This window comes from Barbus barbus (assembly GCF_936440315.1).
Source record: "Barbus barbus genome assembly, chromosome: 26".
NCBI lineage: Eukaryota > Metazoa > Chordata > Actinopteri > Cypriniformes > Cyprinidae > Barbus > Barbus barbus.
Genome location: NC_136754.1, coordinates 26,200,930 through 26,218,549, shown reverse-complemented (window position 1 = coordinate 26,218,549; position 17,620 = coordinate 26,200,930). Strand labels below are relative to the sequence as shown.

General features: G+C 35.0%; 1 protein-coding gene across 1 annotated transcript; it reads left to right on the top strand.

Annotated features, from left to right (window-relative positions):
* The first annotated feature begins 227 nt into the window (after nt 1–227).
* LOC306845838 (discoidin domain-containing receptor 2-like) lies at nt 228–17,584 on the top strand. Its single transcript, XM_079378818.1, has 17 exons — nt 228–424; nt 1,716–1,806; nt 4,922–5,024; nt 5,110–5,341; nt 5,979–6,126; nt 6,797–6,899; nt 6,979–7,162; nt 9,873–10,113; nt 10,275–10,340; nt 10,809–10,945; nt 11,643–11,844; nt 12,852–13,078; nt 13,161–13,282; nt 13,421–13,618; nt 16,096–16,330; nt 16,411–16,560; nt 17,189–17,584. The coding sequence occupies exons 2-17, from the start codon at nt 1,737–1,739 to the stop codon at nt 17,318–17,320; spliced, it is 2,550 nt and encodes an 849-aa protein (XP_079234944.1). The 5' UTR covers nt 228–424; nt 1,716–1,736; the 3' UTR covers nt 17,321–17,584.
* Nucleotides 17,585–17,620: the final 36 nt, after the last annotated feature.

Below are 17,620 nucleotides of genomic sequence, written 5' to 3'. Positions count from 1 at the left end.
CCTTGGATGTAGGACTTGTTCAGCAAACACAGATTTTTCGTTTTGATGATTAATTTACTGAGCACAATTCGGTGAAGATATCCAGCAAAAATTGTCAGTTGTTTAGTGTGTGCATATACTGTATATATATATATATTTATTAGTTTTACTGTGAAAAACACTGAATTATTGTGTGAAAAGATCCTGCTCTCTATAATTAAAACCTTCTGTTTCTCAGGTTGAAATTTGGGCTTTTGGACTTTCCCCAGGATGGTGCTGACTGTATCTTTTTTTCTCTCTGTTTATTTCTGCTCCTGTAAGAGGGTCACTTGCCCCAGCCGCTCATTTTCCCTCAGGATGGATCGTGAAGATGAGGAGGATTGTGTTTTGCTCAGAGGTTAATACTTTGAGGCGGTAATCTTTGAGTGTATGACTGAAGACAGCGGTAAGTGTCACTTGTGTTTTGTAGGATGTGTCAGTTGGCTCATTAGATGTGATTATGAGTTTGTTTCATATGCCCAACAAATCAGTCATGAATGATTGAGTCTGTGCTGGAAATTCTTTTTCCATAAAACCAATAATTCTGGGCAGTGTTAAGAAAAACAAAAAGTATATCAGCATATTTTATCCAAGAGTTACAAAATGTTATTGTTAAATGTTAGATAAATGTTCCTAGATAAATTTCTGTTACGTAAACTTTTCATTCAAGTATACTTGTAAATTCTGTTTCAAAATAATTCAGTAAAACATATAGCTGCTAATACCAGAGAAAGGTTGATTACACATTGCTGTTTATGATTTTAGTTGATGATTGTGCTCCAAAAAGAGTGGGATTCTCTAGGTCGCTGTACATACAGTACTGCTCTCCCACAGGCAGCTGACTGGAGCCATGCACAATATAAATAAACACCAGTCACATAGTGGACTTTGTATACAGGGAAAACTTACTGACCTGAGGGCAAATGCACCTACAAGAGCCACTTTGTTCCTCATCTTTTGGGTTCATGGTTTGGAAAGCTTTTTTCTCCCTCTTTTTTTCTATTAAGCATTATGAATATGTTCATTGTCATGCAAATACATTTTTGTGTCATGTAATATCATTATATGTATGACATGATTAAAGTATTAATAATTATTATTAAAAATAATAATACAAATTTTAATGATTGAATTATATTATAAATTCATATTTGTCCAATATTGACCAAATGTGACCCTGGACCACAAAACCAGTCTTAAGTCGCTGGGGTATATTTGTAGCAATAGCCAAAAATGCATTGTATGGGTCAAAATTATTGATTTTTCTTTTATGCCAAAAATCATTAGGATATAAAGTAAAGATCATGTTCCATGAAGATATTTTGAAAATTTCTTACCGTAAATATATAAAAACTTCATTTTTGATTAGTAATATGCATTGCTAAGAACTTAATTTGGACAACTTTAAAGGCGATTTTCTCAATATTTAGATTTTTTTGCACCCTCATATTTCAGATGATCAAATAGTTGTATCTCAGCCAAATATTTTCCTATCCTAACAAACCATACATCGATGGAAAGCATATTTATTCAGCTTTATTCAGCAGTGGTCCAGGGTCACAATTATTCCTAGTTTTCATTTTTAATTGTTTTGATTTTGAATGTGATGTGTTTAACTGATCATTTTAAATTCTGCACGAGTAAAAAATATGTAAATTAACAGATCATTTGTTAAACTACTTTGATCTTCTTTACAGGAATTGAGGTTATAAAATAAGATGTTCCAAATGAGACAATATCTTACTGTCCTTCTCCTGGCTGGAGCCGTGAAGTCACAGGTCAACCCAGGTGAGAGAAATGAAGCACAATTAATATAATTCACAAATCAAATGAGGAACAGCTTTTGATTCATAATATTATATAGTGCAAATTTATGTCAAGTAATTTTGCTGTCATTTAGGAGCAGTTGGGTCAGCATCAGGTTCACTGTAGTTAGCCTCATATCAATGTGTGCCTTAAAAATTAATTCAAGAGGGAAAAAATATCTCCTCACAAAAATACAGGAAAAAGCTCACAGAGATTCAGAAATGCAGAATTGTGCGCACCAAGTGTAAAAGGTTTTCGGGTTCAACTTCATCAGTGCCATACAATTACTTAATACACAACAAATAAATAAATACATAAAGAGAAATACAAGCAGAAATTACATCTGAAATCAAAGGATCTGATGATAAGACTTGGTCAGATGCCCTGTACAAAAGCAAAGAAAAAGAAAAAAGAGAGGGTTAAGGTAAAAAATAAATAAATAACGGCAGCTGTGGTTGTCATAACTTTATTGTAAAAAAATATGTTAGCAGCATTTTAGGTTTATTAAATTAATTTATATTTACAGTAAAAAACGCATATGTTTATGAACTGATATACAGTAATGCTAATATGCCAACTGAGATAGTAAAATATCATTTTTTGTACCTTCATATTGCACTGACAACCACCAAAAAACAGGCGCTGAGTGCTGTACAAATACAAAATACCATCATGGCAACACACGTCACACTAAAATAATGCAATAAATATTAAATAACTGCATAGAATGTAACATAAAGCCCCAGTGTACATAACAGAAGACAAAAGGTGTAGCTGACATATTTCTTTTTCACTTCCATACTGTCAATTTACCAGTATAATAACACGAAGTGTCCCATTAGATGTATTACAGTTTTTCACTGTATACACAAAGGGCAACCATCATTATCAATTAACGTTTTAGCATGGCATTTTTACAGTCTTTTCCTGTTAAAATGATGATCACTTGAGCAGACAGCTGAAAACAGGCATGTCATTGACACTAGGTAACGTCAGAGAGGAGACTATTCTGGGGGTCCAGTGTCTGTGTCATCTGCCAAGGCTAACAAATCAAATTTAGAGAGATGGGAAGTGTTTATCCACTGGGTGACTGAGTTTGTACTCCTCTACAGTGGAGTCTATCCTTACACTCCTATAAAGTTACTGCCAGGGAAACAAAATGGCAAAAAAGACGCTTTTGTCTTTTAAAAAAATTTATTCTGAGATTGATAGCTTATGGATTCTGTTTAGACTCTGTTTTCAGAAAACAGAATCTAAAGAGAAAGTTTCTATAATGTTAGGAATTGGCTCCTAAAAAAAACAAAGAAACTGGAATCATACAGAGAATGAATAGGAGAATGTTCTGTGTTTTCTGGGAAATATGTGACAAATAATAATGATGGATAATTCATCAACTTAGCAGCAACTGTTTCTCTACCTACTTTTTTAAAGAGAAATAACTTCACGAAGCTGAGAATGTCCTTCGGTTCCTGGTGAGCATGTCCTGGAATGAACATAAAAGTCTCTCTGTTTTCTGCTGAGGCCTCACGGATGGGGTTGAGTGGTATTTTGGGTATTTGCTTATGGGGTGTGGATTCCACCTATTCGCACAACCTCCCTGGAGCAGAAATACGGAGTTGTGCTCCTGCAGCACAATGTCACCTACTGTGTAGTGAATCTTAGTGTGGTGTTTCAGTTTGTGGAGTGGTGGAAACCTCATGCTTAAGCTCTAGGATACAAACACAGATTATCGGTTCAGTCCCAAAAACCTAGAACACGAGAACCTAGGATCATTTCACCTTCAAGGAAGATCCAGTTTCGGTCAGCGAATGCCTGCTATTACATTACAGTGGCAGTAATCTGTCTCTTATGCTCACCGAGGCTGAATTTATTTGATCAAAAATACAGCAAAAATGGTAGAGTGAAATGTTATTACAATTTAAAACTGTTTTCCATTTTAATATGTGACCCTGGAGCACAAAACCAGTCTTAAGTAGCACGGGTATATTTGTAGCAATAGCCGAAAATACACTATATGGGTCAAAATTATCGTTTTTTCTTTTATGGCAAAAATCATTAGGATATTAAGTAAAGATCATGTTCCATGAAGATATTTTGTAAATTTCCTACCATAAATATATTAAACTTAAAGGCAATTTTCTAAGTATTTAGATTTTTTTTTTCACCCTCAGATTCCAGATTTTCAAATAGTTGTATTTCGGCCAAATATTGTCCGATCCTAACAAACCATACATCGATGGAAAGCTTATTTATTCAGCTTTCAGACGATGTATAAATCTCAATTTCGGAAAAATTGACACTTAGGACTGGTTTTGTGGTCCAGGGTCACATATATTCTAAAATATAACCTATTCCTAAAGCTGAATTTTTGAGCATCAATAATGTCACATGATCCTTCAGAAATATTATTATCCATACTGACAGTTGTGTTGCTTAATACTTTTTATGGAAACCATAGATTTGTTTTCTCTTTCATTTAATTTTTCCCTGAAAAGAAATCTTTTGTTACATCATACATGTCTTTGTTGTCACTTTTGGTCAGTTTAATGCATTCTTGATGAATAAAAGTATTAATTTCTTTCAAATTAAATAAATTAATAAATATTTTTATTGACCCCAAACTTTTGAACACTAGTTTGTATATGTACTAAAATATTACACCAGACTTCTTAACACCTTTTTATTTTTTTATTTTTTTTATTGCATCTTTTTATCATATGGTTTAATTTTAAATTGTGATATCAGGATTGTTGTATCATCCTTTCTTTTATGCCCCATTTGAATTCTGAAATTAAAACATGTTAATTATAGAAAATAATATAAATTATAAAAAATATTGAAAATTATTTAAATTAATTCAATTTGAATTTGTATGTATTTTTGAATAAATTAATTGATCTGAACAAAACAAAATTGTCATCCTATTTCTCCATTGTTAAATGGCACATGAGTAACATCCATATCCATAATCCTTACAATTTACAGACTCATTAACAAATAATGGATACTCTCACTTTTGTCAATGCACATAGTTATAATAAAGGTCTGTGTTGTCAATATGTGTCATATAACCTTCTTAAATTTCTTCATGTGATAGCTGTATGTAGATACCCACTGGGGATGACTGGAGGCCAAATTCAGGATGAAGATATTTCTGCTTCCAGCCAGTGGTCAGAATCCACCGCAGCTCGATATGGCAGGTACATCTAACACACTGATCACACAACTGATAAGAAACACTAATAATAGAACTTATTTTCTCTACCATATCCCTCTCTTTTTCAGATTGGATTTTGATGATGGAGATGGAGCGTGGTGTCCAGATGTCATGGCTGAACCAGTCAATCTAAAGGAATTTCTGCAGATTGACCTTCGCACGCTCCATTTTGTCACTCTTGTTGGCACGCAGGGACGGCACGCAGATGGAGTGGGCAATGAGTTTGCCCAGCGATACAAGGTTAAATACAGCCGGGACGGCACACGCTGGGTCTCTTGGCGTGACCGGCAAGGTCGACAGGTGAGATTATGGCAATGTTATTCATATCAGTTACACTGAGACTGGGAACTTTGTTGGGATTAGTTGATAAATTTCAATTCTGTCATCATTTTACCGTCGTCATGATGTTTCAAAGCTGTGCGACTTTCTTTTCAAAAATGTTTCAGTTGATTTTCTTTCCATACAATGAAAGTCAATGAGGCTCAATGTCATTTGGACCCCAGCATTCTTCAAAATCTCATCTTTTGTGTTATGCAGAAGAAAGAAAGTCAAATTGGTTTTTATTGAGCCCCTGGGGGGACAAGGTGATGGAGGAAAAAATATATTTCAATGCTTCTGCATTCCCCCAAGAATCTTGACGTTCACTCACAAAACGTTTGTGGTATAAATAGTATGAGGTTGAAAGAAAAGGTTTCTCAAGACAATGCAAGACATTTTGCAAGAGAACTCAAAAGATTTGAGAATGACTGGAAAGTTTCTTGTGGTCATGCAATACTTTTTCACATATCTGTCTCCATTTTGGTTTTGAATGACATGAGGGTGAGTAAATGATGACAGAACTTTCATTTTTGGGGGAACTTTACCTTTAGGCCAGTGATGAGGATTGTGAAATGTGAGTTCATTGTATGTGTGTTCTCATCCTTATTCATCTATTTAGATCATTGAAGGGAACAGTAACGCCTATGATGTTGTACTTAAGGACCTGGAGCCTCCCATTATTGCTCGTTTTGTGCGTTTCATGCCTGTGACTGACCCCTCTATGATTGTGTGTATGAGGGTGGAGCTCTACGGCTGTGAATGGCTCGGTAAACTATGAAACATACTTCATTCAAGTACTTAAATGCAGACTGTAGCATTAACAAACCTCAAAGGAGTGAAAGAGTTACCTAAAATGTCTGATCGCAACAATGCAGGAAAATCATTTTGCATTCACAGTCATGTAGAGTATACTTCAAGCCTGCATGGGATTGATTCAGCCTCTTTAGTCATTGAATCATTTGCTCAGCCTTATGTCATTTCATTGACTTACGTTGACTTGTTTCTTCCAGAATGTCAAGATGTTCAGTGAATAACAACTTAAATTTCAGTCTGTTCTCCACACAAAGATATTGTTTTACTCAGAAGACACGATCTGTATAGACTAGTTTTGTGATACTTTTATGGCAGTGGCTATTTTAAACAAAGTGTAAAAAGGTAAATATGAGGAAGATACCAAGTAGCTATAAAAAGCCCCCCCCCCCCCCCCCCCCAGGATAGATAGATAGATAGATAGATAGATAGATAGATAGATAGATAGATAGATAGATAGATAGATAGATAGATAGATAGATAGATAGATAGATAGATAGATAGATAGATAGATAGATAGATAGCTTGCAAGCTGCAATCCCCATTAGTTGTATTTGTATGGAAAGGAGTGAGCATTTGGTCCAAAATTTCATTTTTGGGTAACTTTACCTCTCATCATTGCTTCAGATGGCCTTGTGTCCTACAGTGCCCCTGCTGGCCAGAAGATGTCTTTCAGAGGTCAACAAATCTATTTAAATGACACTGTGTATGATGGAGCCATTAGTTACAGGTAAAGCATCACACACTAAACACTAAAGTAAATATCACCACCTCATTCACTTAAATGAAACAACAAGGTTTTCTCCCAGCATGACAGAAGGCCTTGGACAGCTCACTGATGGAAGCTGGGGTTTAGATGACTTCACCAAAAGCCAGGTGTATGGGGTCTGGCCTGGCTATGACTATGTGGGCTGGACCAACGCTAGTTTCCCTGGTGGCTCGGTGGAGATGACATTTGAGTTTGACCGCGTCAGAAATTTCACATCAATGAAGGTTTGTCTGAAATACATCTGTGTCGACATGTCCTTTGTGAAAAAGAAGTGTGCTTAGTTGTATTGAATGTGCACTTGTAGTATACCCCAAATCTTATATATTAAGTAATATTAAATATAGTAATTATATTAAATATTAAATATTATATTATATATTTAAAAATACTTGTAGATTATATATACAGTATATATATATATATACAGTCCCCTCCATAAGTATTGGAACAGTAAAGACAAAATTGCTCTGTTGGCTGTGGTGTCAAGACATTTGCAAATATGATTAAAAGTGAGACGATATAAAAGATTAAAAGCTATTATTTAGTTGCAGATCCCTTGTGCACAATCTCAGCAGTGAGTCTGTGACCCATAGACATCACCAGACTCTTGGTCTCATCCTTTGAAATGCTTTTCCCAGCCTTTAATGCAGCCAATCCCAGTTGTTGCTTGTTTTGGGGAGTTTCTGCCTTTACTCTCATCTTCAGCTGGTGAAATTCATGTTCAATCGGATTTAAATCTGGAGATTGACTTGGGCAATCTAAGACTTTCCATTTCTTTGCCCTTATAAATTCCTTGACTGAACTGGCATGGTGTTTTGGGTCATTGTCCTGATGCAATATGAAGCACTTCCCAATGAATCTGGTGGCATTTTCTTGAATATTGGTAGGCAAGATGGTTGTGTACCCTTCCAAATTCATTCTGCTACTGTCATCATACATTAAGTCATCAGTAAAGTTGAGAGGGCCTGTTCCAGAGGCAGCCATGCATGCCCATGCCATGACACCACCTCCACCATGCTTTACAGATGAAGTTGTATGCTTGGGATCATTTGCAGTTCCCTTTTTTTCTCCACATTTTTGCTTTCCCATCACTTAGATAAAGGTTCATCTTTGTCTCATCGGTCCATAAACACAGTTCCAAAACTCTTCTGGCTCACCTTTGTGCTTTTTTGCAAACTCTAATCTCGCCTTTCTATTTTTGGTGCTGGTCAGAGGTTTGCATCTTGCTGTGTAGCATCTGTAATTCTGTGTCAAAGTCTCCTGAGGACAGTAGATTGTCAGAGCATCACCCCAGCTTTCTGGAAGTTGTTGGTGATTTTACAGACACGTCTTTTAGGGTTCATTTTCACAGCTTTTATGATTTGTCTGTCATCAACTACTGTTGTTTTCTCAGCTGATCAGGTAGTTGTTGGTTGCTGGTGTCGCTGGTGGTTTCCAAACTCTTGATTTCTCCATGCCCTTTGTTTTTGCTAGAGCTCTAACTGACTTCCTCTTTTCTTTTAGCATCCAAATTGCTTGCTTTTCTCTCAAAGTCAGCTCCCTCATCTTCATCCTGGTTTGTGTGTGTCATCATCGAATGCAAGATTCAGAATACAGAAGTAATGGATATAACTGATACAACACATTACTTGCTTTTAATATCTGAAGAATTAATGCAGCAGGACATAGCTGATCACTTAGAAAGACCTGAGAGGCAACTGCTCCAATACTTATGCTCACATCAGATAGAGGGATGAAACTCTAAAAGTGCTGAACTTCTTAGCTGGTAAAACATCTATGTGTTGAATCACCCAATAATAAAATGTGACATTCTGTAGTTTTGTCTCATATTCATCTTTTAATCATATTTGTAAATGTCTTGACTCCACAGCCAACAGAGCAATTTTGTCTTTACTGTTCCAATACTTATGGAGGGGACTGTATATATGGCATTGAATATATTATATAGACAGTTTTTAAAAAGTGATCTTTGCAATAATGTCAAATTAAATGCCTTACTTTAAAGTACATTTTAAATCATTTTTTTAATATTTTGTACACTTATTTTAATGTGTTAAAACTACATGTGTGAAGTTCTTGATAATAGTATAATATCAGGTTTAATAACAATATAATTTAATATATAATTTAATATAATTTTAACTTAGTGTGTTCTTTATTATAACATTTACAGTACATTTACATTTATTATAACATTTACAGTAAATGAACAAAATTTTTACTTCATCATTACAAATTTGTATTTGCAAATATACTTAAATACATGACAAGTTTTCGTTTTAGTGACATTAAAGTATTTTTTGTTTAACATAAATACTTGTAAGTATATTAGACATTTGAAAAAATTAAAACTAAGAGACTTTCAAATCACATGAGCCAATATTTTATTCACAACAGAACATAGATAACATAACAAAAGTTTAAACTAAGAAATTTTTACAATTTTATGCACAAAATGAGGTTTGATATTAATACACTATTAACTAATTAAGTCAATTAACTTAATTAGTTGCTAGATGTTCTCCCAGCTGAATCTTTTCAAAATGTCTTGCTTTTTCAGCCCTTTGTTGCCCCCGTGCCAACATTTTTGAGACCTGTAGCAGGCATCAAATTTGAAATGAGCTCATTTAGTGGATAAAAGTGTAAAATTGCTCCGTTTAAACATTTATGTTATCTAAGTTCTATTGTGAATAAAATATTGGCTCATGTGATATGAAAGTCTTTTAGTTTTCATTTTATTCAAATTTAAAAAAAACGTCCCAACATTTCCGGAATTCGGGTTGTATATAGGTTCACACTTTATTTCCATAATATTTTAAAAGTGCATTCAATTGTAGGTCTACTTCTTTTTTTTTCCCACAAGTAGTAACATGCTATTATTATAATTATGAATGAATGATATTGCATTGATTGGATAACCTTCTGTTTCAATAGGTCCACTGTAACAACATGTACACATGGGGAGTAAAAATGTTCCGACAGGCCATTTGTTACTTCCGTTCGGATTCAGACTGGGGGCCCAATCCTGTGGTCTTCAAGCTGAAAGCAGACAACATCAGTCCAAGTGCTCGGTTTGTCACAGTTGCTCTTGGCAACCGCATGGCCAGCGCAATTAGGTGCCGTTTTGCATTCAATGACATCTGGATGATGTTCAGTGAAATTGCTTTCCAGTCAGGTAATAGTGGTTTAATTACGCTGCATGTTCTTTCTTTCATCTCCAGCGCTTCTTTTCTTATCTGTTCACTTTTTCATGATTCATTTGAGCGTATTAATATCCTACTAAAAATACAGTACCTCTGCAGTTCAAAATGCCTTTCACCCAAATTCACCTTTCAGATACAGCAGTGTACAACACCTCTCGTGTTCCTCGTAAACGTAATCAAACTCCAGGGATTCACCCAGGTGAACGTTATATTTATTTTAGATACAGAATTCTTTGTGAATAATTATCTGCTCTCACACAGTGCCAACTGGTTGTTATACAATTTTACAGTATAAATTTGCAGGCAACAATGCCACCTGTTGTTCATTATTTCATGCAGTGGCCTTATGAATTTCACAGTTACACACATTAAATATATTTTTATAGACTAATAGATCAGTATGGCTTTTAGAGTTGTATGAAAAATAATAATTTGAAGATTTTTTTTTATTATGCTGCAACATAATACAAAAAGGCTGTGTGAATATTTTCACTATATATGAATGGGAGAAATCATAACTCTCATTATGTGAGTTCAGTCCCATCCACAGTTAAAAGTGCCAGTCGCTTTTTTGATAGAAACATCGCACTGCTTAATATGGCATTGATTTTGATTCTGTAAAATATAAAAATATTATATTGTATTTTCTACTCTGAACTTTCGGCAGGTGATGATCCCACCCATAAAATTGATGACAGCAACACAAGGATCCTAATAGGCTGTTTGGTGGCCATTATTGTCATTCTGTTGGCCATCATAATAATCATACTGTGGCGACAGGTCTGGCAGAAGATGATTGAGAAGGTAAGATTATTACAGATAACATCATCCTGGTTATTAACTCAAGTTTAAAGCCTGCTCTACTTTTCCTAAGCATGAAATGGCTATGGGAACCTTGTGCAATAGAAAGCTGTATAACGTGACAGTAATATTAACCCCGTCAGCCAATGTTTTTTAGTATAGTAGTAATATATATATTCTATCTGTATTCTAAATTTTATTTTGAATTTTAAAGATTTAGTCAAGTTTTGTGTTTTTTTCATTTAATATATTTTATTTTTTAAATATGTCTATATAGTTTTTATTCATTCTTTTTTTATGGTTTAATTATTTTAGTTCATCTATATATTATATATGAAGAGCTCATTTGGAAAAACAGATAATTCCGTTTATAACAATTTTCAAAAATCATGTTTTTTCATTGTGCATTCCAATTGATCTCAATCAAACAGCAGTTAGATTAAAAAATAACAAAAAAAATACAGCTAACTATCACAATAAAACACAATAAAAACATGATAACAAATCATGATTTATGAAAAGTTATCTGTTTTTGCAAATAAACTCTTCATATATATATGTGTGTGTGTGTGTGTGTCTGTGATTTCCAGTTAAAGTTTCTACAATTTTTTTTTTATTAATGCTTTTAGTTTTTGTTAAATAACCCTGCTGTCAGCTTGTGGTTATCAATGTAGCATGTATGTATCACTTTTTGTTGAAGGCCTCGCGGCGTATGCTGGATGATGAGCTGACCGTGGGTCTGTCTGTTCAGAGAGAGGCCTTCACCCACCGTCACTCCTCTCTGTCCAGCGATGTTGAATCCAATTCCACATATGAACGAATTTTCCCCATGGGATCTGACTATCAGGAACCATCACAACTTTTACGCAAACTACCAGAATTCCAGGCCACGGAAAATCTTGGTAGGGCTGCTCAGTATTTACACATCCTCATGTCATTCCAAACCCAGTAGTTTATAGTAGCCTCATATGTCTCGAGGAAGTAACACCAAAATAGGCTTATAAAATAGCTCTGTTTGATTAACAGCCTGAAATTTAGTTATTCACTGACAATCTTTCCATCTGCTGTAACTTTCATTCCAAATACGACTCATTTCAACATATCTTGTGACATTGGATATCAAACAGGAGACTTTTTTTCTCTATCTCAATCCTGCCATCATACTGGTTTTAAAAACTGTGGCAAAGAAGGAGATTATCAATGAATAACAACTTAAATATTTGTCTCTGTCACACAAAGCTATACAGCTTTAAAAGAGTTGGAGTATAAACTAGTTTTATGCAAACAGCTCTGATAAGATTCTTAAAAAGTTTGAAGTCAGTAGAATTTTTTTTTTTTTTTTGGGGGTGAATACATTTTTTCAGCAAGAAGGTATAAAATTGATCACAAGTTACTGTAAAGGCACTCAAAAGGTTTCCATTTCAAATAAATGCTCATATTTTTTATCTTTCAGTTCATCAAGTCCTGAAAAAAAGCTTCATAGTTTCCGCAACTGTTTTCAACACTGATTACAAAAGGTTTCTTGAGCACCAAATCAGCAAATTAAAATGATTTCTGATCATGTGATACTGAAGACTGGAGAAAATTCAGTTTTGCCATCACAGGAATAAATTACATTAAAAAACAAGTTAAATAGAAAACAGTTATTTTAAATTGTAATAACATTTCACATCATTACTGTATTTTTTTATCAAATAAGTGTAGCCTTGGTAAGCATAAGAGACAATTAAAAATCCTATTAACCCCACACTTTTGAAATAGTGATGTTTAATTCTGTATTTTTCAAGTAAATAAATATTAACAAATAAATAACAACTGTTTAGTTTAGACTGACGTGATGACAGAATTTTCAGTTTGGAGTGAACTATCCTTTTAACAACATATCTATGTTGATATGGTTCTGTTACAGCAATGATCGATGCCCCTTCCAAACCCTCTACGGCCCACCCTACAGATGAAGCCCCACACTACGCAGAGGCAGACATTGTGAGCCAGCAGGAAGCCGCTGGTGCCCACAGTTACCGCGTCACGGTGGTCAATATGCCCTTATCTCCAGGAAGAGACGGAGCTCTGGAGGAGTTTCCGAGGGAGAGACTGACTTTCAAAGAGAAACTTGGAGAAGGACAGTTTGGAGAAGTCGGTGAACAGTTCTCTTTAGAGAAAGAAAAACATTATTCTTGGTCAAGTTATCTGTTATACGTGTTCATTCCTGCTGTAGGTTCATCTGTGTGAAGCTGAGGGAATGCAGGAGTTCATGAAGGACCATTGTGGCGACGTCAGTGATGAGCCAATGCTCGTAGCAGTCAAGACCCTAAGAGAGGACGCAAACAAAAATGCAAGGTAACACACAGGTGCAGGTGTCCCGCAATCGATGTTACATGCCCGTTGTTGCTGAGAAGCACTGCTTTTTGCTTTACAGATGCTGTCCAGCCATTTTAGGACAATTTACATTTTCCTCAAGGGAATCTACATTTTCAGGAACGACTTCTTGAAAGAGATCAGGATCATCTCACGATTAAGAGACCCGAACATCATTCGTCTGTTGGCAGTGTGCGTTGAGAGCGATCCGCTGTGCATGATCACGGAGTACATGGAGAACGGAGACCTCAATCAGTTCCTGTCCCACCATGAGCTGCAGGATGAAGGAGTTCCAGCTGGCGACTCAGCTACCATCAGGTATATCACAATGAAAAAAAAAAGATATTTTGGAACAACTTAAAAAGAAAAAGTAATTTGATACAGCTTTTTGATACAAATTTTTTGTTTTTCTCAAATTATATTTATGGTTTGATTCAAACAATAAATTAACTAATTTCTTTCATATAAAGTAGTTTATTAGAAGTTTATTATATATTATTATAAAAATAATAAATTAACCCCCGGTTTCACAGACAAGGCTTAAGCCTAGTCCTAGACTAAAATTAAATTCTGAGCTGTTTCAACTGAAAGAAACTTGAACTGACTGATCTTAAAGTATATCAGTGCCTTTGTTTTGTCTCAAGATGCACACCAGTAATGGTTTTTCTAAGGCACATTTATAAAAATTACTAAAATGTCTTAATTGAACTATGGCCTAATCCTGTCCTAGGCCAAACCCTGCCTATGAAACCGGGTTATAATGTATTTTCTTAAGACTCAAGCCAAAATGTTACTTAATGTATAATATTTTTGGCTTTTTAAAACTTAATTTAACCATAAACAAAAGCTAAATTAGCAATAATATGAAAGTAGAATTTGTAAAAATAAATACAGTCATGGCCAAAAATATAGGCACCCTTGGTAAATATGATCAAAGAAGGCTGTGAAAATTAATCTGCATTGTTAATCCTTTTCATCTTTTATTTAAAAAAAATAAAAAAAACCTTTCATTGGATAAGAATTTAAAATGAGGGGAAATATGAAATAAAAGTTTTTTCTCAAATACATGTTGGACACAATTATTGGCGTCCCTAGAAATTCTTATGAGTAAAATATCTCTGAAGTATACTCCCATTCATATTCACAATTTTGAGCACTCCAGGGTGATTATGAACATGAAATTATCCAGCCATGGCTTCCTGTTTCACAGAAATATAAATAGGAGGGAAACAAAGCCCAAATTCCCTTAATCATCCATCACAATGAGAAAAACCAAAGAATATATTTCTGATGTGCAGCAAAAGATAATTGAGCTTCACAAATTGGTAAAGTGGCTTTAAGAAAAGAGCTAGAGTAGTGGAAATTCACATTTCTACCATCAGGGCAATAATTAAGAATTTCCAATCAACATAAAATGTTACGAAACTGCCTGGAAGAGGACGTGTGTGTCTATATCGTCCTAATGCATGATGAGAAGGAGAGTTTGAGTGGCTAAAGACTCTCCAAGGACCACAGCTGGAGAATTGCAGAAAATAGTTGAGTCTCGGGGTCAGAAAACATTAACAAAAATTGTCAAACAGCACCTACATCACCACATGTTGTTTGGGAAGGTTTCAAGAAATATTCTCCTAGCTCATCCAAAAACAAACTCCAGCATATTCAGTTATCAGACACGACTGGAACTTCAAATGGGACTGGCTTCTATGGTCAGATGAAACTAAAAAATGAGCTTTTTAGTGGCAAACACTCAAGATGAGGTCGGTGAACACCGGGATAAAAAGTACTCCATGTGTACAATGAAATATACTGCTGTATTTTTGATGTTGTGGGCCTATATTTCTGCTGGAGGTCCTGGACATCTTGTTTAGACACATGGCATCATGGATTCTATCAAATACCAACAGATAAAAAATCAATAAGTGATCACCTCAAAAACAACACAAAAATGGGTCACTGAGCACAAAACCAAGCTTCTGCTGGCCATTCCAGTCCTCTGACCTGAACCCTATAGAAAATGAGTGAGGTGAACTGAAGAGAAGAAGCACCAGCATGGAGCTGGGAATCTGAAGGATCTGGAGAGATTCTGGATGAAGGAATGGTCTCTGATCTCTTGTCAGGTGATCTCTAACCTCATCAGGCATTATAGGAGAAAATTTAGAGCTGTTAAACTGGCAAATGGAGGTTTCAAAAAGTATTGAATACGGTTAATTGTGGCCAATGTGCATTAGAGAAAAGCATATATTTCATAACGATATTTCCTCCTATTTTAAATTCTTATTCTCCAATGAAAGGTTAGATTTTTGTAAATTTTTTAAATAAAAAGATCAAAAGGATTAACAATGCAGATTAATTTTCACAGCCTTCGTTGTTCATATTTACGAAGGGTGCCAACAATTCTGACCAAGTCTGTATGCATCATCTTTAGAATAATAATATAATAATAATAAATGTCATCTTTTCTGTTAAGGAAAAAAACACAAAAAAAATTCATTAATCCGACAATAATTTCTGCAGTTAGTAAACAAGCCAGTATGCATTCTGCAAATCAACACTCTTTTGTATGGGTATGGGGAGTGTTATTTGCTTTTACACAAACTGCACAAAACAGGTTTAAAGAGGAAACCTTGATTTTTGCTTTGAGACCAAAAACAAAATGCAGACACTCCACTCAGAAGTTTGTTTCTTTGACTTTAGTGCTATATTCAGCGTCTTCTAAAGCCATATGATAGTTTTGTTTGATGAACAGACCGAACTTTAGGATAAAATATTGTAAATGTCTTTTTTTTTCTCTGCAGCTACAGAATACTGATCCACATGGCCTCTCAGATTTCCTCGGGAATGAAGTATCTGTCCTCCCTGAATTTCGTTCACCGTGATCTCGCTACACGCAACTGTTTAGTGGGCACAAATAACACCATCAAGATCGCCGACTTCGGCATGAGCCGGAACCTGTATCGTGGAGATTACTACCGCATACAGGGACGAGCAGTGCTCCCCATCCGCTGGATGTCTTGGGAAAGCATCCTTCTGGTATGTCTTTCTGGAGTCAAATTTGTGGGGCCACAAACTCACACACTGCTCTATCAGTTTGACCATCTGTGTTTCTACAGGGTAAGTTCACCATGGCCAGTGACATGTGGGCCTTCGGAGTGACCCTATGGGAGATTCTGACCCTGTGTAAAGAGCAGCCGTATGCCCAGTTCACAGATGAACAGGTGATCGAAAACACGGGTGAATTTTTTAGAGACCAAAACAAACAGGTGAGACATGAGCATGCAACCATTATAATGTAATTTTGTATTTTAATGTTATGTACTAAATATTTTTATTTGTGCATTGTAAATGACTAGTTTAAGAACATGTTAATTTAAATAATATTTTAATGGTTTATGTACTTATGAACTTTTTACCATCAACCTGCCAGGGAATACAGATGAAAATTAGCCTGAATGGCTAAATCTGGCACATTAACGTGATGGTCTTTAGTAGTCATGTTAATTGTGCATTGTCCCTTTTAAAATAAAAAATGCATATATTATTTTTTTGTTTAATATTTAATATAGTTTGTATTTTATTATTAGCATGTTAATTTAAATGCAATTTTATTTTATTATTACTTTTAATATTTAGATATAACTATGTAATTATTTTATTTATTTATTTTTTATGTTTAAATTTGACTCCTGTTTGAAAAAGAGTATATCTGCAGTATTTCAGTGTGTGTGTGTGTGTGTGTTTTTTTCAATCCTTGGACTGACATATATTTATGCTTTTTTCCCCCTTGTGCCTATGAATAGCTGGCACTGCAAGATGAGTCAGGAAAATTCCATGTAATAACTTGTAAAAAACTAAAGGTGTCGGTGCTGAGCTGTATTTTGAACCCCTCAGGTCTATCTGCCGAAGCCGCACTGCTGTCCTGATTCAGCGTACAGCCTCATGCTCAGCTGCTGGAAGAGAAATGCCAAAGAAAGACCCACGTTCCTGGAGATCCACAGCACCCTGATGGAATACCATGACTAATTCCATGCTGATGTACAGAGCAGCTTTTCCACACACATTCAACAATTCCCAGACATGGAAGGGAAGCCCAGCTAAATATAATAGCAATATCCTTCTTTTTCAGTGTAGGTTAAAAATAAGAAAATCATGTTGACCTATATAAATATGAAATATTATGTTCTAAAAATTAAATGGATGTTATTTTGTTCTTATTTTTATTTTCCTCTTTTTCTGTTCATTTTGCTGTTGTTGTCATTGTTTATTAAATACACATATTGGCTGACTTATTGGAGAAAAATGAGTCTTCATTTGGGAAAAATT